Consider the following 21,511-nt stretch of genomic DNA (forward strand, 5'->3'; position numbering starts at 1 on the left):
GTTTTGGGCCATGAGGATTTGGTTTCAATCCATGTTGGCTCAGACACCCTGCCCTAAATTCACCCTGATATAAATTTATTTTCTCCAGCTGAGTTTCATGAGGGATGAATTTGACCTCCTGAGTTTCACTTTGAATTCTGGATGCTAACCCTAGACTCAAAGTGAAAGTTGATTCTGCCAAGTGTCTCCTAGTGTCATGTGGAAACTGTGCAAAATGGTGAATTTCACTCAGCTTTGATGGGAAGCCACAAATGGCACCAAGGTTATTCAACTGATTCACAGAGAGACTGGCTTGAGTTATTTTTGCATAACCACAAGGTGGGCAAGTTTCATAGTTTTGGGTTTCTTATGAAAATGTTGCAGAGCTCTAAATGGGAGAGGGTGCTCCTATGGTAAAAGGGGCTATGTCTCACTCCTTCCTTGCAGCCACCATGCCCTGAGAGATCCATTCCAGGGGTCAATGTTTCTGTCACAAGAAAACCCAAAAAGTTTTGTTATGAAAAACAATCTTTACAAGAGGCCACAAGTTAACAGGTGTGTTGTAAACAAGACACGAGAAGTCATTCTTCCGCTTTACTCTGCGCTGGTTAGGCCTCAACTGGAGTATTGTGTCCAGTTCTGGGCACCGCATTTCAAGAAAGATGTGGAGAAATTGGAGAGGGTCCAGAGAAGAGCAACAAGAATGATTAAAGGTCTTGAGAACATGACCTATGAAGGAAGGCTGAAGGAATTGGGTTTGTTTAGTTTGGAAAAGAGAAGACTGAGAGGGGACGTGATAGCAGTTTTCAGGTATCTAAAAGGGTGTCATCAGGAGGAGGGAGAAAACTTGTTCACCTTAGCCTCCAATGATAGAACAAGAAGCAATGGGCTTAAACTGCAGCAAGGGAGATTTAGGTTGGACATTAGGAAAAAGTTCCTAACTGTCAGGGTAGTTAAACACTGGAATAGGTTGTCTAGAGAAGTTGTCGAATCTCCATCTCTGAAGATATTTAAGAGTAGGTTAGATAGATGACCTCTCGAGGTCCCTTCCAGTCCTAGAGTCTATGAGTCTATAAGTTCTGGCCCCTCAGAAGGAACCATTCCAAGATGGTAGCTGCCAGCACCTCCTCTCAGATGTCTAGATGTCTTTCCACAACTGCTGGGAATAATAAATAATACTTGCCCTGCTATAGTGCCTTCCGTTCAAAGATCCCAAAGATTTGCAAATGTTAATGAGCTGAGTCTCATAATAACCCCTCCTCCCCCCAGTGAAATAAGGCACAGGAAGGCTAAAGGCCAGGATTTCAAAAATGGCCTCTGATTTTGTGTGTCTCAGGTTTGGGTGCCCAACTAGAGATACCTTGGGCTTGATGTTCAAGATTCTGAATATTTATAGCTCCCATTGACTTCAAATGGCATTGCAAGGGGTCAGTGTCCCTGACAAGCAGGACCAAGGTGCCTCCAGTTGGGCACCCAAAGTCAGAGACCATTGGATGAAGATCATTCTGTAAACGACTTGTCAAAGATTATGCAGTAAGTCTGTGGCAGAACCTCAGCCTCCTGACTGCCAGTCCTATTCTATACCCACAAGACATGCTGCTTCTCAGGAGGCCCAACCCTCATCCACAGAAGACAATAGGAAACATTTGCTAAAACAGCTTTTCAATACATAATAACATGAAGATCTTAAGGTCTGATACATCACAAGCTAACCGGTATAGAAACTATTTATAATCCTTTTAGGACTTTAAATCTGTCAGTGGTCCAGGACTGAATATTCCCCATTGTAGGCCTTGTCTGGTGTAATTTTCGGTAGAAATTTCTCATTTGGGAAAGACACATCAGGCTGATTTTCAGAAATAAGTAAATAAAATAGTGGCTGTTCAAGAGCTACTCACACTCAGAGATGGATCGGGGGTAGAGTGTGAGTAAGATCAAAGGTGCATGATAAATGCATGTGTCATATAGCACTGCAGTGTATTACATGGCTGTGAGCAACACACATGTGGTTTGTGTATACTGAAAGTCAGATCCCTGGCTGGAGTAAAATGGAATAGCAGAGCTGAAGATATGACCCTGTATGTATGCATGTATAAGTTTTGTAAGAAAAAGTTTTCCTTTCAAAAGAGATTTCCAAATTACTTGTGTTTTTGTAAATCAGTAAAAGAAAAGTTAATTACAGGGCCAACTCCTCAGCTGCTGTAAATAAGTACAGTTCAATTAAAGTCAACACAGTCACACCTATTTACATTAGCTGGCTGGGGATGTGGGCCATAGCACTTCAATATACATTTTAGAGAGACCGTAATAGCCTGTGAGAAAAGAATGCACTGTTGTGTTTACTCTTGTAAGGCGAAGCTAGACAATGCAAGTCCGAGACCGAAATTCCTTGAAACCAACTTGTAGCATACTAGAACCAGACTCCCAGTCTTTCTGTTTCTCTTGGAGTTTTATTTTATCAGCATCAGCAGGGCTGCAGTTATTAAGAGTAAATTGATTTTCCATTGTAACCCCCAATTCCTGTGCTTTAATATCTCAGCGGATTCAAAATGCATCCCATGTCATGTAATTTTATTTTTGTATTTTTTTTTGTAATAAAACAAACCACCTAGTTTGGGATGTTAGTTACTGATTAGCAAATAAATAACTGAATCCTAATTTGAACCACAGCACTGCAGGGAAAGTATGTATTTAAACAACATTAGTAAATATAACTATTTATCGGTAAATAGTTACCTTTATTTTAAGTATATTGCCTGTTACTGTAGAGAGTGCGCTGGATGTGGCAGTTTTTATTTAGAATTTCTCTGGTATTGTTGGTTTAAACTTGAATGTTCCTTTTATGTAGATTATGGGGTTTGAGTTAAGTTACTGTTCTCCAGGAAATCAGTTGCTACTTAGATTTGTATCCAAATTCATTCAGAACTTGAAAAACAGTCTTTATCACAGGGAATGGAACACTGTAATGACTTGGCAATTGGCAAAACCAAACTCCCAGCTCCCAAGAGAGTGAAAAAGCCAAAATCAGATATTTTTCCTAATTAGAGGTGAAAACATTATTAAATATCTTAAAAATTGAAAGCATATGTTAACTCCAATAAGTTGGGTTTTTTTACTGGAAAATTACCTGTGTCCTTGCCAAATTTCAGTGGGTTCTGAAGTGGGATTCCAACAGGAGATTAAAAAACATTTTGCCAACAGATATTCATAGTCATTAACATTTGGATAGCCTGTGGATAAGCATCCATAGGTGAGATCAAATGAAACAAGAGATTGATAGCAACACCGAGCTGGCAGCCTTTGGTGGTAGAATGATTGTAACATAGTGGTGCTATGTATGTCTTTAAAGATGGTGAGCAAATACCTCCCAAACTTTTTTGTCAATATTCACTCAAAAAAAAAAATAGTTTGCTTAGTAGGAGTTTACTCACCTTTTGTGTTCATTCCTGCAACTATTCTTGTGAAGGAGTTTACTGGCAGGAATGTTTGTGGAAACAGCAATTTGGTAATATTTATGGAAAGTGAATTCTGATCTTGTAAACAAAGAATTTCACTGGGGCCCTGATTCTAAGCTAGATGTTCATCTAGCCAGGGTACAGAATCAACACCATATAAATGTGTCCAGTGCAATGTAAACAATGCAGCATTGATTATGTACTGTTTATATACACCATCTACCGACCAAATATTATTCACAGAAACTATTTGGTGAATAATTTTGAATAATGAATTAATTTGAGAAAATCGTAAGGTACTCGTGGACAATTCATGAGTAGAAGAAAGAGACTACATGATGGGTTGAATAGATTATTCACTATGAATTATTTGCTTTGCTCTAATTGGTAAAGAAAATAAAATGAAGAATTAGAATAATAAAGAATAATATAATATTTTACATAGTGGTTTCATCACAAAGTGGTAACATTCCAACCTGTGCAGAGAGTCAGCACAAGACCTAAGTACTACGGACGACCACAACAGTGAGCTGAATTTCAGACAAAGGAGTTCAAAGAACTTCACAAATTGCACCAGTGAAACACAGCCAGCTCTGGAGCAGACAGCAGTAACCACATACAGCTCCCTACAAAACAGTGGAGAACCAGAATACTGGAGCAAACTTCTATTCTACAGAAAGTGCCATGAATGTCCATATAGACCAAACTATGCTTCTGTAGTCTTACCTGAAGGAACTATTCACACACACACATATACAGGAGAGCCTGAAACATAATCACTAACATTAGTCATGCAGCTAGAACAGTGTCTAATATTCTGTTCCAGCTTCTTATCTCTGCATCAACAGGCTGGAAGTGTTATAAAGGTAGCATGCACAGAACCACCAGTGGGATCACCTTGGATTGTTCTCTAGCAACCTCTCTTATTTCACTGTAAAATACAACACTGATTTTACCAAAAGGGAGAAGAATAAAAAATTAGAAGAGGTAGGTGGGTAGGTGATTCGTTATTTATTGCAGGGACATGGGCAGTAGAAAAGTTATATAGTCACAGAACTATTGGAATGTGCCCAGCTTTCTGAACCCTATTTCTTTCACAAGTCATCGAATCCTATTTACTGGGACAGCCTCTGAATCACATGATTCATACTTTATGCTACTGTATGACCATGCAAGAAATTGAGCCATCCTGCAAGAAACCCGGAGCAGCATGTTTGGTGAAGTCTTGCACATGCAGTTGTCCAGTGTCAGGCAAAGAAGTAAGAGCTTTGGGAAGTGGGCGTGTTTAAAGGAGTAGCATGTGCTGCCTCCAGTTAACTGCTGCCTAACTCCCGCTGGTATAAGAAAGAGGAGGGGCTTTATCCACGGTCATTTCCCTGAGGGCCAGATAGTACAGCTAGGCTCCTTGCTCAGCCCTAAGCAGAGTGCTAGGGCTAGAGTCATCCCTGTGGTGGTGCAGGAACTAGCAGGAGTGTCACAGTGGGAAATATTGAGAACAAGGGTAGCCTAGGCAGGAAGATGCCCAGGGGTTGGATTACAGATGCAGCTTTCTGGATCTGAACATCGGACCTTGCCCCCTATAACAGCATTGTCCTAGTTACAGACATTTTAGAATTAGCAGTATTCAGTGTGCTGTGGAGTTTCCAGGCAGTGCAGTTTATTTGTTGGCTACAGGAGTCTTTTGGCCAGCAGATGACAAACATTACTAATCTCTCTTTTATATTTACACTGGCACATGGCCAAGGTCTTCAGAGATTGTGATGATAAAGGGGGTTCATGTAGTGGGAGAGGATAGTGTAGACAGCTAATAAATACCAAGGTAGTAAATGGTTATAAATACCACAGATGATAGCTAGTAGGACACATCTATGAAGAGCTAGAAAACACTTTGTCACCAGTACAGTCACAAGGCAGAGGAGGCAACCTCTAGGAGTGGGAGAGCAAAAGTGACATATAAAGGTGAGATCAGAAACAACTGGAAGCAGTAGGTCATGGCTGTACTTTATCTGATTCCAAACTGGGAAAGCAAACTGACCGCGCCTACCCCGAAGAGCTGCCTCTATCACACATATATACAAGAGAATCATGGGGCTTTGTTCTGGTTTTTCATTGACCCAGTAGGCCTGGAGAAATAGACACCAATGAAAAGGTGGCCCTTTCTCTTAATCAGGGTGACCAGATGTCCCGTTTTTAAAAGGACAGTCTCATATTTAAGCCCTCCTGCAGGAGTACCAACTTCTTCTTAAAAATGGGCAAATTGTCTGGTACAGTATTTTCTGTCTCTCCCATCACTACTGTGCTGACCAGATCCCTGCTCACCAGCTGCCCACGATGAGTGGGAGGGTCCAGTGGCCAATGATGAGGATGGGTGTGCAAGGCTGGTGGCGGGGTGAAGCTGCAGCACGTGAAGCTGGCCGCTCCCCCTGCTGGTCCCTCAGCACTGCCCCTGCTATGTTCTGGCTCTTGGCAGGGCTCCATACCACATAGGGTGACCAGACAGCAAGTGTGAAAAATCGGTACGGGGGTCGGGGGTAATAGGTGTTTTTCTATGTAAAAAAAAACTCCAAAAATCGGGACTGTCCCTATAAAATTGGGACATCTGGTCACCCTAGCCCCACAACCCTAACCCTAACCATTTCCTGCCAGCACTGGCTGCGCACTGCAAACGAGCAGGAAGAGACAAGCTCCCCTTCCTCCCCACTGTGGCTGGAAGCAGCTCCCATCCCTTCCCTCCTGCACAGTGCCAAAGGGCTGCTGCTGGCCACATTCTGGTATCAACCCTAGCAAAAATCTGGGGTGGGGGGGCATGTGACCCTGTGTGCGGCCCTCCCCCCACGTGTTGCCTTAGGAAGACGTGGCAGCAGGTACCAGGAGAGGCGGATCCATCCCAGGGCTCAGCCAGGCATGGGGGGCAGAGACCACCAGGTAGGGCGGGGTGGGTCGGTCGGTCACCCCCCATGTGAGAGAGATGTACAGCAGTGTGTGTATGTGACAACTCCCTGTGTGAACCCCAAAGCCTTAAAGATAAGAAGGTAAATAAAAAGAATCCAACTATGCAGCATTTCTCTTTAACCGGGGCTCAGTCAACATGATACTAATTTGAACATTTGTACTGCATAGTTCTGACTGATTGCCATTGAAGTCTTTGGAAGGAGTAATTTTATTACGTGTCCCATATTCAGCATAGGGAAATATGGTCACCCTCCTCTTAATTCCAGATGGTCTCAGATTCCTTTTGATTCATCACAACAAAATAAAAATGATATGGTATCTTAGACTTGAACCCTACTGTCTCAGACAAGCAATTTTATCCTTTAACTGGCACTTGGTCATGACATATATTTCAAGAGGAGTCAAGAAGGAATGAGAATAGTCATGTAAAGATATACTAGTTTAAAAAGTAGTGACTGTTAACTTGCAAATCGGATCACATACTTTTCCTTTGTTATTGCAGGAGATTCTATAATTCAAAAAAGGTTCTGATATGGCACTGTGCTAATCCTAATTTGATCTGTTGAGGAGCCAGAAAGAGGTTAAATATACAGATGCTTTCTGCAGTGCTGGATGAGCAAAGGCTGAAAGAGTGGGAGGAAGTTTGGCTTCTTATCCCTGATTTGTCACAGTAGCTAGACCCAGCAGAGTAACATTCATGAATATACCATGGAGTGCGAGTTTCATATGTCACTGTGCACAATTTGGTGGAATTGCTCAGGGCCAAGCAGATGAACTTGTTGAATATGCCAGTATGAAAACCTCTCAGAATGAATTATCTGTTTAATAAGTCATTAAAACACAAATGGGGAAGTTCTAAAAAGAAAAAGATATAAAAATGAGGATTTAGAGGCTTATGTTGTATTAACCCTAAGACATATTATTAGCTCAGTGATTCAGCCAATTCAAGCCTAACCTATCTGCCAAGAGAGTTCAGTGTGAACCAGTTTCGAAAGGTCTAAATAAACAAAGGGGAAAAGTTTTCACTCTTAAGCTATCTTGGAAATATATAAAATAAGGATTTTAAAACAAATGGCCCAAATTCTGCTCTTTCTTACAACCTCATTATCTTTAATGAGTCCCTTTGTTTACAGAGATCAGTGCACATCACCGTAAGCACCTTTTAAAAAAAAATTTAGAAACCAATTTGATTTTAATGTGCTGATATAGTGAGGCATGATTTTTAGAAAAATCCTGCTTATACAGCATCCTAGTCATCCTGCCAAGTTTGATGGAATCAAGTCCAGTCATTTGCTTTCTATCAGAGGCAAGAAGAAATTTTGACTAATTTATACAGCCTTCTGGGCACAGTGCACTACATGTAATATATAGGTAGACTGGCAATCATGCATGCGGAGGTGGCACTTGGGCAGAGTATAAAACTGTCACATTCAAATGCCTGTTTCTTTGGAACCACTAGGGCTCAGATTCGGAGTCTGAAACATCTGGAAACTTCTGGTGGCACCTTAAAGACTAACAGATTTATTTGGGCATAAGCTTCTGTGGGTAAAACACCCACTTCTTCAGGTTTTTTACACACGAATGCTTATGCCCAAATAAATCTGTTAGTCTTTAAGGTGCCACTGGACTCTTCGTTGTTTTTGTGGATACAGACTAACATGGCTACCCCTTTGATATCTGGAGACTTGCACACCCTGTATATAAAACAACGAGGGAAGATAAAAATACTTTATGTAACTCTGGATATAAAAAGGGTCTTTCTGATGTTCAGTGTCCCCAGTAAAACTATAGGATATGTTTCAAAATAAATTTGCATTTCCTAATCCAAATGGATCACTTTGGGCACTGAATTTCACAGAATATTTTATTCTCTAAGGGACCAATCCTGGCGTTGAACACCCCCACAACCTCATTGAATAAAGCCTGGTCTACACTTAAATTTAAGGGCGACACAGCAATGGTGCTCCGGAGTGTAAAAAATTCACACCCCTGAGCGCCGTAGCTATGCTGACCCAACCCTCAGTGTGGACAGTTAGGATGAGAAAAGAATGCTTCTTTTGACCCGGCTACCATCATTCAGAGAGGTGGTGTTCCTGTGGTGACAGAAAAAACCCTTCCACTGCTGTAGGCTATGTTACACTATCGGATTATGTTTCCATAATATATCTCTGTAGCTATGCTGCTCTATTCTCCATAGCATAGGCATAGCCTAGAAGTCACGGGGAATGGCTGGTGATCAGAATCTCTTGGGATAATGTCATAATAAGTGTCTGAAGTCACTCAGCCTTCCTCTTCTAGCTTAACGAGCTGGAGACTATGGAAATTTTCTCATGTAATTTGCTCATTTTTAATGCATGAAGAGATGCATGCTAGTTCCCCCTGCACTAAATGGAGCTGAAGATGACGACACTTCTTGTTGGGAAGGTAACTTCCCCTAGATTTGCAATGTTTCAGATCCGTGCTTTTTTTAAATGGCTCAATGGTTTTACTATGCATTTAGAGAAAATTCTGGGTAAAAACTGAAAGCTACCAAGATTAGCACTTTTAAAAAGTCAATGCCAGACAATTATACTAATCCTGAAGGGGCAGCAGATCTATAAACTCGAGGGGACAATATTCAAAAGGGCCTAAGGGGTACGTCTACACTGCAATGAAATAACCACAACTAGCCTGTGTCAGCTGACTGAGGCTCACAGGACTGTAAAATTGCAGTGCAGCGGTTCAGGCTTGGGCTGGAGCCCAGGCTTCCAGGACCCTCCCCCTTGTGGGGTCCCAGAGCTCAGGCTCTAGCTCAAGCCCAGATGTCTACACCACAATTAAACAGCCCCATAGCCCAAGCCCCTGAGCCTGGGTCAGTTGAGATGGGTCAGGAGTTTAACTGCACTCTAGACATGCCCTAAGTGCCATAGGAGATTAAGTTTTATTGAAAGACATGAGGATTTAGGCTCCTAAGTGCATATGTCACTTTTGAAAACAAGACTTCAGTTCTAATGTCAGGTGCTTTTGAAAACTTTGCCCCAAGTTTCATTTCAGAAATTAGACTTGTGAATAGGACCTCAGAATCCAACTAACACTCAACCAGGAAGGCCATATTTGTCACCATGGTTTCAGCTATATTAAGGCTGCTCAGAAGTTTCAAATTCCCTCAGCTGTAGATGCTTTTTATTAGCACTAAGATGTATTGATTTGTTGATTCTTAAAATAAATTAGTTGCCATTTTCCTGAGCCTGTTTGAAATAAAGGGGAAATGGCTTTAGGTAGCCATCTATTGTTTTTTTTTTCCCATTCCTTCCTTCCTTTTGTTTAGGGAGGCAGTGTAGTCCAGTGGATAGGATGCCTGATTGGAATTAGGAGACTGGTTAATTTCCCTGCTCTGCCACTGACCTACTGTGTGACCTTGGAAAAAATTACTTAACTGCTCTATGCCTCAGTTTCTTCATCTGCAAAATACAGATAATAATCCTTTCCAATCCTTTTAAGATCTATAGATACTGCCAAAAAGATTCACAAACACAGTAATGTGGTAGTGTTGGTAGGATGGGAGTTGTCAGGTTAAATGCTATTTACATGACAACAGAGCCACCCAGAGGGGGGAGGGCAAGAGGGGCAATTTGCCCCAGGCTTCACAGGGGCCCCCCCAAGAGTTTTTTGGGGCCCCTGGAGCGGGGTCCTTCACTCGCTCCAGGGGCCCCAGAAAACTCTTGCGAGGCCCGAGCCTCCAGAGCTTCTTCCGTTCCAGGTCGTCGTCGGCAATTTGGCGGCGGGGGGTCCTTCCACCCTGGGACCCGCCGCTGAAGTGCCCCAAAGATCAGCAGTGGGAGGTCCTTCCAGCACTTCAGTGGTGGGTCCCGGGGCAGGTCTTCGGCGGCAATTTGGCAGCGGGGGGTCCTTCCACCCTGGGACCTGCCGCTGAAGTGCTGGGTCTTCAGCGGCGGGGGCCCCCTGCCGCCGAAGACCCCAAGCCCCCTGAATCCTCTGGGCGCACCCTGCATGACAAATCCTGCCCCTGTGGGCAGGGAAGGGGATGTACAATACTAAACCTTATGCAAGGATCATTGTGCATAATGGAGCTGTGTTCTGTGACAGTCATTATGCTCCAGCATATAGATTTTTGTTCATGGGGCCAGGGGTTCTAATGCTCCATATTCCTCTTGCAGAGATGGTCCAGAGGAGCTATAGGAAGCTACTGCAACCCTGAAGTTTCAATAGAGGCCATGAATGGGCTTTGAGGGAGGATTTCTTTCCTTTGGTCCTGACAGAACTCTCCAATGCACAACTTACCCTATTTAGCCCAGATGTATACAGGTGAGTCTCATCTTACGCGGGGGTTCCATTCCGCGGTTAGTGCGTAAAGCGAAAACCGCATATAGTCAAAATTACATTGAGTTGAATGCCAGGCGGAATCACCCGCACTGCAGTACAGTATTAAAATTGTTATTTTTCTCTTTTCTGCCGACCGCGTAAAGCTGAAATTGCGCATGTTAAATGTGCGTAAGATGCAACAGACCTGTATACATTGGTTAGAATATTCTGTTGCAAACAAGTTCTTGCTCTTGCAAAGTCACTTCTCATAATCTATATCCTTATTTCTGACATGGCCCTTTCTTGACTTTAACAATCACTTACCTCATCTGGGTCCAGTGGTCCAGACTGAAGAAAACCCTCCCTCAGACACTTGATTGAAAATCTTTCAATTTCCTTGCTCTTGACTTCATCTGGTTTTATCTGTAGCACAGTATGATTAAAACTGATAAAGAGAATGATGCAGAATATAACATTATATATGATCTGATTGCAATTTACATTGTGCAACCAGAATACTCAGAAGCAGCACACAGAGCTTCAGAAATAGGGACAATGCAGGTGAGGAGTGAGAAAACTTTTTAGCAATAAGAAAAACAAATAACTGGCCTTGTATTTTCAGGCCAGCCTCAGCATAGTCATGCTATTTAGTTCTTCCAGCATAATATCATGTTAGCAGTCTTAATCATGAGCATGCATTTTTTGCTTAGAATGAAAATGCATCAAGAACATTTGTGTTATCAGTACCTATGAAATGTGCTGGTCTAAGTAAAGTGCAGTCTTCTAAATTTTTAAGAGATATTTTGTATTGTATTTGAGATTTATGTAATTATCTCAAAAAATCGAAGATCTATCAAACGATACTACACCTTCCATCTGTGGATCTCAAAGCACTTTACAAAAAAACATAAATTCAGCCTCACAGCACCCTGTAAAATAGGTAAACATTGTTACCCCAATTGTATAGAGGGGGAAACAGAGATGGAGATTTTTTATAGTGACTTGCCCAGGGTCAAATAGCAAGTCTGTTGGCAGAGCCAAGAACAGAATCTAGATCATCTCATTTCCAGTATTGCAACTACAATACTGTTGTACCTTTCCTATATAACATGATAAACTCTGCAAGATCCTCAAAGCTTGTCATCATCATACTGAGTCCACATAAACTGTTTTTACAGTGTACCAGACATTTACATGTATAATCCCTAATATTGATAATTTGGCTTATCCATGTATCTCTGCCACAAATGTGAGGAGAAAAGGTGAATTAGTGTGCTGATTGAAATGTTCAACATTATCTGTTTCCATGAGAGGACAGCTAGATTTGATATAGACTTGCTTATCACATTACACACACACAAACACAATGGGAGTTGCACTTACATCCACCAGGGCTGAATTTGGCCCAGTGATCTTAGTCCCCTGCGGAGCTTACCTACAATGCAAGTTAAGGGCAGAACCTGTAGTTAACGGATATTTTAGCTGTGTGTGCCACAGTCATAATGTTATTTGAATATAGCTTAGGGTGCTTTTCATATATTAATTTCAATATGCTTTTTACATATTTTCTAGGTTGCCATGTTAGAAGGGATGGCTGAGTCAGTGTTTCTGAGGCTTTAAAATCAGACATGTGAAGAAAGATGAGGAGTAAGGTGTCTCTCATCACCCATATGAGAGAAATAAGTCTCTAATACCCAGTTACACTCACCCAGCAACACATTAAACACTGCAGAAATAGAAAAGGAGCATTCAAAGGCAGACTGTTTAGACAATCCCATCAAATATTTTATTGCAGTTCTCTCTGTCATTTGAGTTTATATCCTGGTATTATCGGGATACAGAGTTTTCTTCTTACGTTTCTTAGAAAAACTTTGGGGATTAATGAGCAAAATTACTCACAGAGCCGAAGTTAAAAATTGCATCATCCGTGACTATTTTCTCTCCACACAGTAAACACTCTGGATCAGGGATGTTTCTGAGAGCAAAAAAAAGCAGTTTTAAAAGTAAAACTCTTAGAAATGTCATTGAATTTGGACAGCTAGTCTATGAAAACTAAAAACTCATACAAATTCATACTTTGGTCCACACTCTCCTCTCAGTTTTATCGGCAAATCAACTGGGTTGCACTAGTACTAATGAAAAGGGAATTTGGCCCTTCACCTACCACCACTGAGGGGAAAATTCAAGCCTGACAACTAAGTTATACTAGAGATTGATTGGGCCCACTCCGTCTTGAGCACAGCTAATACAGTGTACAGATCTGGCATGATTTGGAACTGTTTGCAACAACCAAGCAAAGCATTAAAAATATATTAGTGACAGTTTAGCATCCATGGAAAGGAACTGGAATGATAGCCCTGGAGAACAAAGTCCTCTGTTTAGCCATAGAACAGGTATAGCATGGGCACTGGCACTACAACGTTCTCCACATAGCCAGGCAAATGTGATTCTCTCCTAGCATAAAGCGACGACCTCTGGGGTGCAGAGTCAGGCTGCCTTTGTGCCTTTACAATCCCGGCCTCTCTGCCAAGACTGAGAAGGAGGCCATTTAATGTCAGTTCTGATGGTGGTTTTTAGAATGTGGACACCTGTCTGGAAACTGGGCTGAGACCCAAACTCGTTTACCAGGCTGGATATGAAGGGTGACCCACAGGTGAAATCTTCCATTACTAGTCCATTCAACCTTTCAATTCCCTAAGGCAAGGGTTGGCATGGGTATACATATGGGACATGTGGGAAGACGAGACTCTTGTCATCCTTTCCTTTTACTGGGTCTCCCATAAAAGTACCATCAAACTTTCTAAAGAAGGAAAAATATCTTGGCTTTGCTTAGAAAGCAAGGCATTAAAAACATATCACAAAACAGCTCCCCATGGGCTAAAAAAGCATCTGTGATTTTATGTGTTGCAGAGATGCTGAAGAATAAGTTCCTCATTCTTCATGACCAGAATATCTCCACTTATGCCTATAGAAATCTGGCCGTCTGTCTAAGCATTCATATCCTTGGTGATGCCAAGAAGCCATAAATTATACTAGATTTAGCAGGCAGCTAACAAACCAGGTTTTTCAGGGACATTCCAGATTGGGGTTCTAGCCATGGTGGGCAGAAAATCACAAGTTCTATCATGAATTTGCTGATGCCTGTGCTGTCCACCATGAGACACAGAAATATGAGAAGTTTGGAAAACTGTATTCTGTACAACAGAATCGCCTCATAAGCAAGTCAATGACCACCTTTCAGGTAATTGTTGGTTGGTTATGTATTCTGTTGTTGCTATCATTTACAAGACCACCTGATAAATTAATATCTGGGTTCTAAGAGCCCCTGATCCTCCTTTTCAGAGTACTGGTGTTTGCTTGGAGGTTTCTGAGAAAAGTTTTCCCATCTATAACAAGGCTTTGAAAACTGCAGTTGTTCATTTTTAGGCCATTTTTACCGTTTCAAACAACACAATCAAGCTCTTCTAAGGGACTGAACCTGAGCCACCATGGAATCTTCACAATGTTTCTGTCTCCCTGAAAAAGATGCCAATGCAATTAAAATGATGACTATATAGGACAGCGTGCTTTGTGCCCCCAGTTTCCTTTTTGGTTACCCAGGTACAATCCCACTGACTTCATGTGATCTGTGTAAAATTCACAGGGGCGGGTGAGGGGAAGTCATATACAGCACTTAAAGCTGCAGAATGAGTTAAATATATTCAGCAAATGACCATGCAAGGCATGGAAATAAGAACTACATATGACTTCCCCTCACCGCCCCTGTGAATTTTACATAGATCACATGAAGTCAGTGGGATTGTACCTGGGTAACCAAAAGGGAAACTAGGGGCACAGAGCACGCTGTCCTATATAGTCTTCCTTTTAATTGCATTCTCTGGTCATAAAACAGATACTGGGGTGGGGGAGGGAGAGAGATTTTCTCTGATTCCCCTTAATCCCCACCTCTTCCCTTCTATAAATCACTGGTTTACTATTGTTATTAGACAGAAGCAGAATTCAAACCCTAGATCCAAACACACATGCCAACTTTGTCCAAATTTGAACTTTGCCTGAGGCCCCTCTCTACAGCACCATCCCAAGACTGAACCTGACTGCCAAAACAAAATGACATATTTGCATTCCATAACCTGTAATCAGACAGTGAACAATTTAAAACGAGACTGACTTAAATGGGTCAGTGAAAAAAAACAAGGAAATAAGGGGAATGCAATGAAGCCACATATTTAGGCTCTAGTAACAAAAATTCTATATTTTGGACATCCTAGTGAGGTGGTCATATTTGAAAACTGGGTCTGCAATCTAATCAAATAGGAATATTTGCTTTGGAAAGAAGTATAGATAATGATGTAATTTTTCATGCAAATAGAAATAAAAAAAGAAAAATCCCCAGTCTTGATCAAGTCATGGTCTCTGCTTCATAAAACAAGATATTTTAATCACATTTATGTAAATACCAATTCCAGAGATGTAACAAATTTAAAATACAATATTAATTCACTTTCCCTCTCTCCAAGTATGGACCTCAAAAATAAAAAGTAATAAGTCTCATTGGCTGTCAGCCTGAATGAATGAAAGCCAAAGGAAGTTGTGCTCCTAAATCACCTGGGCAATTGTCAAAATCCCATCCCAACTCAATATCCAGTTCAAAGCATGGCATCATCTAACCCCTTAGCTTTGCCGAGAAATATATTGTGGTATCTTAATAAAAAAAACTACCAACAAGGGGCCTAATCCCTTAACTCTCGCTAACATGAGTAGTTTGCAAGTGTAAGGATCATACCAATGAGATGAGATTTGTACAATAGGGCTCTGAGATCATATATTTTTTTCCAACAGAGACAGTTTTGCAGATATTGGATCTAGTTCCAGGTCAGTTTTGCTCATGAGGACCGTAGTGACACTACCTAATTGCAGTTACTACATTCAGTATAATAGGATTACCTTAATAACCATTCAATGCAGGACATGCAGTAGTTGTGACCACATGGCACCTGTGCTGGATTCTCCAGAAACATTTTGCAGAGAGGACAAATATATTTAGAGGAAACATCAGCCATATACTTCTCCAGAGCCTCTCCAGGAGTAGGTGAGCTACTCATAGCTGATGTACCGATACCTGATGCCAGATCCTCCAAATGCTGGGGCTCTACAACGTGTTTTGCCATGAAGATGGTCTGAAGGCTTCAGTCTAAAGCTGTTCCCATTATTCGTGTACAAACTTCCATCGAAAAACTTCAGACTCATAGGTAATAATTCTGAGAATACAGAAAAAAAAATACATGAATGTGTATTTTGGGGGTGTTTTTCCCCTCTGAATTGCTTATTGTAATGATGAACTGCAGTCAGTCAGTCAGTCAGTCTAAAGTATAAGCATTCAGAGAAAAGAAAATATTTCTAGATTACAGCGGAAGCCTGATTATCTAAACTAAATAGATAATGGGGCATTTAAGTAAAAGATATATTTAGAAAAATCAATAATGTACTGTGGAATTTTACCATGGATAAGGCTGCTGTACTATTTTGACCAAAACTGTGGTGTGAAACACTTATAACTAAAAGCAGCAAAGAATCCTGTGGCACCTTATAGACTAACAGATGTTTAGGAGCATGAGCTTTCGTGGGTGAATACCCATTTCTTCAGATGCAAAGGTCCATGAAAGCTCATGCTCCAAAATGTCTATTAGTCTATAAGATGCCACAGGATTCTTTGCTGCTTTTACAGATCCAGACTAACACGGCTACCCCTCTGATACTTATAACTAAAAGAATAAAGAAGAGATACAGTTAGGTAAGAACAAGGCTTAAAAACATGTTTTCCTTGTGAAAGGGGCAGCATGATGTTCATTTAGGACCCAAATTTCACTTTTATAAAGATAAGTTTTCACAAAATCTAAAAATCAATAGAAATATTTCCATTTTTTTTTAAATTCAACCAATGAAAAATTTGCATTGTTTTAATGCATGACCATTCAGAAAGTGAAATGGACTAATCTAGTATACTTTATAGGCTGAACAGCATGCAACATTTAAACAATCAACAGGAATGAAGACAAAGTAAATGCTTTCATTTTTTTATGCTTAGTCATCTAAATTATTTCATGATACAGGTTACGGTTTTACAACTTTTATTTGTGATCCAACAGTGCCCTTGAATTAGTATTTTTTAAAATGAAGAGATAACGGCTCTGAGGTTTAATGGATAAAGCACAAGGGTGGAAATCAGAAGACTTATGTTCGCAGTTCCAATACACACTTATTCCTTGACCTTTTGTATATTACTTCATCTCCTCAGGTCAGATTTTTAAAAGTGTTTAAGTGCCTAAAGATGCGGATAGGAACCTACACTCTTATCTCCCATTGATTTTAATGGGAATTGGGAATTACGCATTTGGACACTTTTGAAAATCCCGTTAGGCATCTGTCTGCATCTTTAGGCGCCTGAATACCTATAAGAATCTGGCCCCAGTGCTCAGTTTCCTCATATGTTAAAAGGGACTGATAATGCTCACCTATCTTTGCAAAGTGCTTTGACACCTATGGATGAGAAGTGTTCTATAAGGATTGTTATTAGTGGTATTCATTTTAAAAAGACACCTTCACCAATAGAGTAGCCAGAAACTCCAGAATTAACATTGTTGAAGTGGTGACAGCAACTTCTAAACAACAAACACGAGTTACAGAAAGAGCTACTCTCAGCACTTACATACTGGCATCTCACCCTATAAACTTGCTGACTGCAGAGACTAGAGCCTCAGGCAAGTCTTTAAGGGTATGTCTACGCAGCATGTAAACACCCATTGCTGGGCTGCCAGCTGACTCTGGCTCCTGGGGCTCAGGCCGGGGGACTGTAAAATTGCAGTGTAGATGTCAGGGCTTGGGCTGGAGCCCAGGCTCTGGGACCCTCCCCCCTTACAGAGTCTCAGAGCTTGCACTCCAGCTCTAGCCCAAATGTCAAGCACAAGTTTACAGCCCCTCAGCCTGAGCCTGTCAGCCAACACAGAGCAGCAGCAGATGTTTAATTGCAGCGTACACATACCCTAAGTCTGGCTCAGGATTCTTCTTCAATATAACAACTCCAGTGATAGCCTTGGAGGGGAGGAGTCCCTTCGGCAGAATTGCAGAAAGCAAAACTAAAGACTCATGACGTGGCTCCTTTGGTTTTAGCAGCCGGCTGCACTTCCACCACTGGATTTTGTTTGACTGTTTCTCAGTTCCTGTATCTGTCTCAGACAGTTGGTATCATTTCAGGTGTCATTTTCCTTGCCAGCTACTTTTCTAGGTTCATACACTCCTTTCTGTAAGGATGTTACACCATCCATTCTTATTTTCTAAATATAAAAGCTTCATGTGGTTTTTGAGAACATGATCCTTATTTCCCCATCCGCTATAAATATTAAGGGCCAAATCCTCAACTGGTATAAATCAGCATAGCTCCGTTCAAGTCATTAAGGTATTATCCAAAGCTCTAGGCACTGTTGTACCACTGATCAAGACCTTTGTGGGTTTTCGGTCAATTTTTTTATTGCACGACCAGCAATTTTGACGAATTCACATTGCTGTTATTGGCAGGATGTACACAGCAGTAAAAGGCTTTTGAAGTGAGCTGACTTTGTATAAAATTAAAACCACAGAACAACCTAATTTTCTGAAATATCATTAAGTGTCTGTGCTAAACCCACAGAAGCCAGGAAACTCTAAGATGAAAGAGGAAAACTACTGATAGACCATGCTTTAAAACATGCATCATGCCCAAATCAAGCAATACTTACAACCAGGAACATTACCCAGTGCTCAAGACTTCTGCAACACCTGCTCAAAAAAGGATTAAATAAAGACGTTTGGGACTTTTTCAGCCTTAATTCTGTATTTCCTGGGTTTTGTGGTTTTAAGTTGCAATTGGGTAAACTGTTTCAGCATAAGGGAGCCGAATCAGGGATAGGCAGGTGCACCAAGGCGCTGAGCCTCAGTGAGGACCATGGCAGTTATACCATCTTGGGACAGGGTGCAGCTTCCCGATCAATTGGCAGCAGCACTTACACTCAAGACTACAATGACAGCCATCAGAGAGCTCCTTGCACCCTGTATAGGGCTCAGCCACTCTCTTGCCCATTACTTTAACATAAAATTAGAGTTCCTTTGGATAGTGTTAAAAAAATTCACTGCCAAATAATTTAGATCTAAAATCTGACCCATCCACCACCATCCTGCCTTGAGGAATAATACCTACGTCCCATACAGAGCTTTTTGTCAGTAGATCACAGAGTTTTACAAAGGAGGTCAGTATCATTACCCTCATTTTACAAAGGGAGAAACTGAGCTTCTGAGAGGTAAAATGACACGTTCAAGGTGACCCAGCAAGTCAGTGGTGAAGCCAAGAATAGAATACAGGTCACCTAAGTCCCAGTCCACTGCTGTAACCACTAGGCCAGTGATACTCAGACCCGCAGTGGTTCAGGAGCCAAATTAGCAATCATCATTACCCAAAAGTGCCAGAGTAGAGAGAATTTATTGTTTCATTTAGTATTTTATATATGTTTGCTTGGTTATTCTAAGTATTATTATTTTATCAACTATAATTAATTACCTAGTAAAAGCATCCTGATCTCATTATTAACCAGTCACACAGTGTTTTAATATCATGTATTGCAAAGAGCCACAGGAGACACATTGAAGACCCACTTGTGGCTCCTGGGGCCTCAGACTGAAGTATCACTGCACTCAGCCATTAAGTAACATGGCCGACTTGCAGTTTAAAAAAAAAAAAGATCCCCCACGCAGGAAAGGTGAAATTTGAAGGATCTAGCACTGTACCATTAAAAACAAAACAAAAAACCTTTGCAGTCTTGCAGGCAATGATCCTAGGAGTCTCAATCCTTCTGTTTTAAGAAATATTTTTTCTCAAAATATTAACTGCTATTTTTATAGGACCTGGACAAAATAATGTCCTTCTGCTCCCTCTGCTGTTTCTGCTACAGCAACAAGCAAAGAAGCCGTGATTCAAAAGCTGTACACATTCTTCTGGACACTGCCACGGCCATTGGTGAACAAACAAAAAAATCGCATCATGTTTTTCCAGTAGAACAGAGGAACTGAGGAGAAATCAATATTTTTCAAAAGTAAAAGGAGAATTTGTTTTTTTAAAAGCCAACCACACACAGCTGAGAAAAAAGCACTTGGCAGTGTCTCTCCAAAGAGTGACCCGTGTATACAGGATCTGATGTTAAGTACCACCTTAGTGACTCTACAACATTTCTACAATCAAGGATCCACCCTCAGGCATATATTGATTCATTCTTTTCCTTGTTCCAGTACATCAGCAAAATTTAATTCAGCAGGAGTTCTAAATTTTGTTATTGTTATTTAATCAATGTTGTTATCATGCTATGAAATATATAAACTCCATTGTTGAAAAACATTCTAGTAAGGATTAATAATACCTAAGACAAAATCTGCTCTGTTTACACACAAGCTGTGGGAAACTTTTTTCCTAATTTTAAAATAAAGATTGTTCCCCCGACTCTTCCCACAAATTGAAAAATATAATCAGCACTATCTATCAGAAGAAATCTGATATACAAGAAGAAAAGAATAATGTAAAAATTGGTTGAAATATCTCTATGTAATAAATAATATTTAAAGACAACTTACCAAATGGGTTAAGAACTTAAAATTCTTAGCATATCACCAGCAAGAGGAAACACTAAATTCAATTTCCTTCTAAGTGGGATTCCCCTACATCACGTTTGTTTTTTCATTATAAGCAGCATGCCTACTTTTTTTTGCCTTTGTTTTGCACTGCTTTCTCTTAATCCTTGTACTAGGCACAATACCAAACCATGAAGTGATCTTTCTTGTCTCAAGCATTCTTCTTAGATTGCGTATCAACTCTAAAATTTGATATGGGATTATTGTTGTTAATCTATACGGTACTTTAATGCTCAGAATTAAAAAGGCATATTTTATTAAGAAGACTACTCAGAAATATTATGGGCAACTCCATTTTTTGAAAGCACTATTTTTCTCTATATTAGTTTGCTGTTATTTTAAATGTAACAGCTATAAACATGAGCACATTGATTTTCTTACTCCTTTCTTACTTATTTCAGAGCCTGATTTGGGTTTGTGCATATATAGGGATAACTGAATATCTGAAGATATCCATGATCAATACTCTTCTGTTTAAAGTAAGAAAGAAAACCAGGTTGCAGACTGCCTACTTTCTTTTTATACACAAAACAGGCTTGACAAAACATTCTAAAGTTAATTGATTTAGCCCCTTGAGAGCTTGTTGTACTGTGGAAAAATATAATGTGAGTTAATAATGTGTGAGGCTTTTTAAATAAAAAATAGCTCTCATCTTGTAGCACACCCACAGCATGAACAAAAACATATTAGAAAAAAGCCATAAGACACATTGCACATGCTGCAGGTGCTTCTGTTATGTCCAGATCCTACTGGCTGCTGCTGCTGTTTTAAAACATGTTAAAAAAATTAAACGTGTAATGCTTCTTGGATGGGTCTGTGAATTCTTTAGTGATCTGTATAATGGTGAACATGCTGTCACTTTCCAGATAAGAAATAACTAGTTGTGCAGATTCAAAAAGCATCCAACAAAATGTGACACACAAATCTGCTTGCTAATAATGACATTTTACAGAGCCCCTGTCATTCGAAAAGATCCCAAAATGCTTTACAAACTACAGTACAGTCAATGCACACAAGCATCACATCACAATTTATTTAGCATGTGCATAGTCGTCTAGCCAGCAACGGCATCTTCAGTGGCGTGATGCAGTTCTTCTTCGCCACCGCTGAACTTA

The 21,511-nt window shown here is 40.6% G+C and overlaps 1 protein-coding gene across 2 annotated transcripts in view; it reads right to left on the reverse strand.

Moving 5' to 3' along the window:
• The window catches only part of TRAF1 (TNF receptor associated factor 1), a 62,667-nt gene extending 42,116 nt beyond the window's left edge, over positions 1 to 20,551 (reverse strand). Inside the window, exons 1-4 of one of the 2 annotated variants that reach the window (XM_030536131.1) lie at positions 20,340 to 20,551; positions 15,633 to 15,946; positions 12,588 to 12,663; positions 11,013 to 11,111 (exon numbers count right to left, since the gene is read on the reverse strand). In XM_030536131.1, coding sequence (XP_030391991.1) covers positions 11,013 to 11,111; positions 12,588 to 12,663; positions 15,633 to 15,856 — 399 coding nt within the window. In that variant the 5' untranslated portion in view covers positions 15,857 to 15,946; positions 20,340 to 20,551. Of the gene's footprint in view, positions 1 to 11,012; positions 11,112 to 12,071; positions 12,118 to 12,587; positions 12,664 to 15,632; positions 15,947 to 20,339 lie in introns of those variants that run through there. The other variant, XM_030536134.1, reaches the window with a different exon arrangement.
• Between the last annotated feature and the right edge of the window lie 960 nt (positions 20,552 to 21,511).

This window comes from Gopherus evgoodei, chromosome 16, assembly GCF_007399415.2.
Source record: "Gopherus evgoodei ecotype Sinaloan lineage chromosome 16, rGopEvg1_v1.p, whole genome shotgun sequence".
NCBI classification, from domain to species: domain Eukaryota; kingdom Metazoa; phylum Chordata; order Testudines; family Testudinidae; genus Gopherus; species Gopherus evgoodei.